The 3,595-nt window shown below is 67.6% G+C and overlaps 1 protein-coding gene across 1 annotated transcript in view; it reads right to left on the reverse strand.

The window, feature by feature from the left end:
• Positions 1–211: 211 nt before the first annotated feature.
• The window catches only part of LOC133752869 (transcription factor SPT20 homolog), a 9,955-nt gene continuing 6,571 nt past the window's right edge, over positions 212–3,595 (reverse strand). The window contains exons 3-4 of the mRNA XM_062183148.1: positions 2,420–3,590; positions 212–1,084 (exon numbers count right to left, since the gene is read on the reverse strand). Of these exons, the coding sequence (XP_062039132.1) occupies positions 212–1,084; positions 2,420–3,590 (2,044 nt within the window). The remainder of the gene's footprint in view (positions 1,085–2,419; positions 3,591–3,595) is intronic.

Genomic DNA, 3,595 nt, shown 5'->3' on the forward strand with positions numbered 1-3,595 from the left:
AACAACGTGAGCCAAAGCTCCTTAGTTTCCTAAAGGCATGCCCTGGTTCCATAGAAACCCAGGGACGGAGCTTGGGCAGACCGCAAGCTTGGACCTGAAAATGTAAAATGCCGACACACTGGCCACAGGTGAAAGAGTGAAGCGGAGCCTCGGAACGCCTCTAGGCAGGGCTGCTGTGTGTGTGTTTACAAGAGAGACAGCCACGCAGGGCTCAGGAAGGCGGGGGCGCTGTGCTGTTCCTCCGGGCTTTCCCTTTGGACTGGTGTGTGCTCCTCACCTGCGGACAGGGCTGAGCCTCCTGGGCTGTGGCTGGTGCCACGGGCCTGCGCTGCTGCCTCAGTTGGAACCCTGGCGGCTGCAAGGTGGAGGGGAGCCGGGACTGCTGCTGGGGGAGGCTCTGCCCAGCTCGTCCCTGGGCAGGGCCAAGCTGACCCGCCACGGTTGTCTGGGGCGGCACATCACCTCTGGCTTGGCCGATGCTGATGAGAAGGGCTTGCTGAGCCTCCAGAGCCCATACCTGCTGGCCCGCGCCTGGGCCAGAGCCCTGGGGCACGGGCTGTGGGGGCTGAGAAGCCCTAGGTGGCTGAAGCTGTTGGACAGCCACCTGACAGAGCTGGGGTGGCGGCGGCTGCTGCAGCCTTTGTGGCTGCCGTGGCCGCCGTGGCCGCTGTGGCTGCTGTGGCTGCTGCTGCAAGTTCAGAATGAACGAGCCACACGGCAGCTGCAGCTGCAGCACAGTGGCAGGGCTGTTTAAAACCAGCTGAAGGCTCACCTGGGCCTGTGGACAGGGCTCTGTGGCCTCAGGCAGTGCGCTCGGCAGCTGCCCTGCAGAGGGTGTCAGGCCACTGATGGCTGTGCTGGCCCGGGCTGCACCGAGACGGCCCGCAGCAGGCACTGAGTCACTCACCACTGCCGGCACTCCAGGGGCCACGGCCCCCACGTTCACGACGTTCCCGCCGCTGGACCTGGCCAGGACCTGGGTGGCTGGGGGTCTCTGCGATGACTTGGCTGGGGTGGGGCCGGCAGGAAGCAGCGTGCTGACTGGTCGACGGGGACCTGCAGACAACTTCCTGCGAACTCTGCGCTGTGCAGCAGTGGGAGTAGAAGCAAAAGTGGGATAGGAGGGGGCAGGGGCAGGGGCAGGGGCAGAGACAAGAGGAGGACCAGGGGCAGGGGCAGGAGGAAGATCAGGGGCAGGGGCGGGGGGAAGAGCAGGAGCAGGACCCGGGGCAGGGGCAGGGGCAGGGGCAGGGGCAGGAGGAGGACCAGGAACAGGGGCAGGAGGAGGACCAGGAACAGGGGCAGGAGGAGGACCAGGGGCAGGGGTAGGAGCAGGGATGGGGGCAGGCACAGGAGGAAGAGAAGGGGCAGGGGCGGGGGCAGGGGCGGGGGCAGGGGCAGGAGGAGGACCAGGAACAGGGGCAAGGGGAAGAGCAGGAGCAGGACCCGGGGCAGGGGCAGGGGCAGGGGCAGGGGCAGGGGCAGGAGGAGGACCAGGAACAGGGGCAGGAGGAGGACCAGCAGCAGGGGCAGGAGGAAGACCAGGGGCAGGGGTAGGAGCAGGGGTGGGGGCAGGGGAGGGGGCAGGGGCAGGAGGAGGACCAGGAACAGGGGCAAGGGGAAGAGCAGGAGCAGGACCCGGGGCAGGGGCAGGGGCAGGGGCAGGGGCAGGAGGAGGACCAGGAACAGGGGCAGGAGGAGGACCAGCAGCAGGGGCAGGAGGAAGACCAGGGGCAGGGGTAGGAGCAGGGGTGGGGGCAGGGGAGGGGGCAGGGGCAGGAGGAGGAGCCAGGGCAGGGGCAGGAGGAGGACCAGGAGCAGGCCCCGGGGCAGGGGCAGGGGCAGGGGCAGGGGCAGGGGCAGGAGGAGGACCAGGGGCAGGGGCAGGAGGAGGACCAGCAGCAGGAGCAGGAGGAAGACCAGGGGCAGAGGCAGGAGGAAGACCAGGGGCAGGGGTAGGAGCAGGGGTGGGGGCAGGGGCGGGGGCAGGGGCAGGAGGAGGACCCGGGGCAGGGGCAGGAGGAGGACCAGGTGCAGGCCCCGGGGCAGGGGCAGGAAGAGGGGCGTGGGCAGGGGTGGGGGTAGCAGCCGGCTCAGGAGCAGGAAGAGGAGCAGGAGCAGTAACAAGTGGAGGAGGAGAAGCTGCGTCCACAGCAGGAGTGGGCGCCAGTTCAGGAGGAGGAGCAGGAGTGGGGGCAGGAGCTGGAACAAAATAAAGGAACAGATCCAGCGGGGGGTCAGGGAGAGGGTCCGGGAAAGCCGAGGGAACAGGGGGAGAATCCGGAGCCAGAGGAAGCACTGGAGGCGGGGCGGGTGCAGGAAAAGGAGCAGGGGGAGCTGACATAAGCAGGCTGCCTGCCCCTCGGGCAGCACCCCTGCAACCGGAGCAGCGCTTCCCTGAGCTGGCGGGAGGACACACCTGGCCAGCCCCACGTTTCACTCCCTGTCCCCGCGTGGAGCCCCGCCCCGCACAGCCAGCCATGCCCTCTTCCAGTGGCTTCCCCGAACAGGGTGAGGAGACAGCCGCTGAGCCACTGGGGCAACAGGCCGCCGGCCTGCACAGGCGGCTCTCCTGCAGCCCGGGGCCCGCTGCTGACCGCCGCCACCCGGGCATCCACCTTACACCATGCAGGACACCCTGGGCACGCGGGTCTGCGGGGAGGAGGGGAGGACACAGCCCATCTCCGCACCCGGCTCGCTTACACTGTGGGGCTGTGTCGCAGAACACGGGATCGTTAAGCGACTGCATGACGCTCAGCTTCGTGGCCCAGGACCCGGGGCCGGCTTCCCCCGCGAGCTCACAGTCATCTTCCTCCGGAGCTGGCCAGATGGTGCGTGGGGAGTCATCGGAGCTGAAAGACCCTTCCCCTCGAGTGCATTTCTGCACGTCCACGTCGGAAGGCACAGCCAAGTCGCCGGGTGCCTGTTTCCACGCGCCTAGGTCACCTTCTGCCTGCGGAGCTCGCAGGTCGGGCGAATGGGGAGCTGCTCCCCCGGCCTCCCGGCTTCCGGACCCAGGCGATCCTCTGGGCTCAGGGACGGGAGGACGGGGGGCCAGCTGCTGCTGCTGCCGCTGAGCCAGCGAGGACTCAGAACACCTCCTGAAGCACCGCCTCATGGGGCTGGTATTCATCTTCTGCCTGTTGTACAGCAGGCGGTTGGTAGCGCAGGCCACGGCCACTGAGGGCTCCAGACACAGGGGTTCTGCTGTAGCTAGGATCAGCTGGCTCTCCAGGGTGAGCTTGTCCTCCTGGGTCCACTCCTCGTGGCCGCTGCTCACGGACTGCACGTCACAGAGTAAAGTCTGCATGGTGGGGCGGAGGAGAATGTGCTTGCTGTGGTAAGCGGGAGGCCCCGCCTTGCTGCACTGCCTGTAGTCGCGGACTTCCGCCAGGACACAGCCGCGGTGAAAGACGTTAGCCCGAGCTCTTTCCAGGCTATCGACCAAGACGGGAGGCAACTCTTCGGCATCCAGGAACTCGAGGAACTCCCGCTGGTCGTAAGGCAGCCGGATGCTTTCTGGAGAGGGTGTCTCGGCGTCCCTGAGCATCAGAGAATAGCCCTCACTTCCGGGGTACAGGTTGACCACCAAGCG

This window comes from Lepus europaeus, chromosome X, assembly GCF_033115175.1.
Source record: "Lepus europaeus isolate LE1 chromosome X, mLepTim1.pri, whole genome shotgun sequence".
Lineage (NCBI taxonomy): Eukaryota > Metazoa > Chordata > Mammalia > Lagomorpha > Leporidae > Lepus > Lepus europaeus.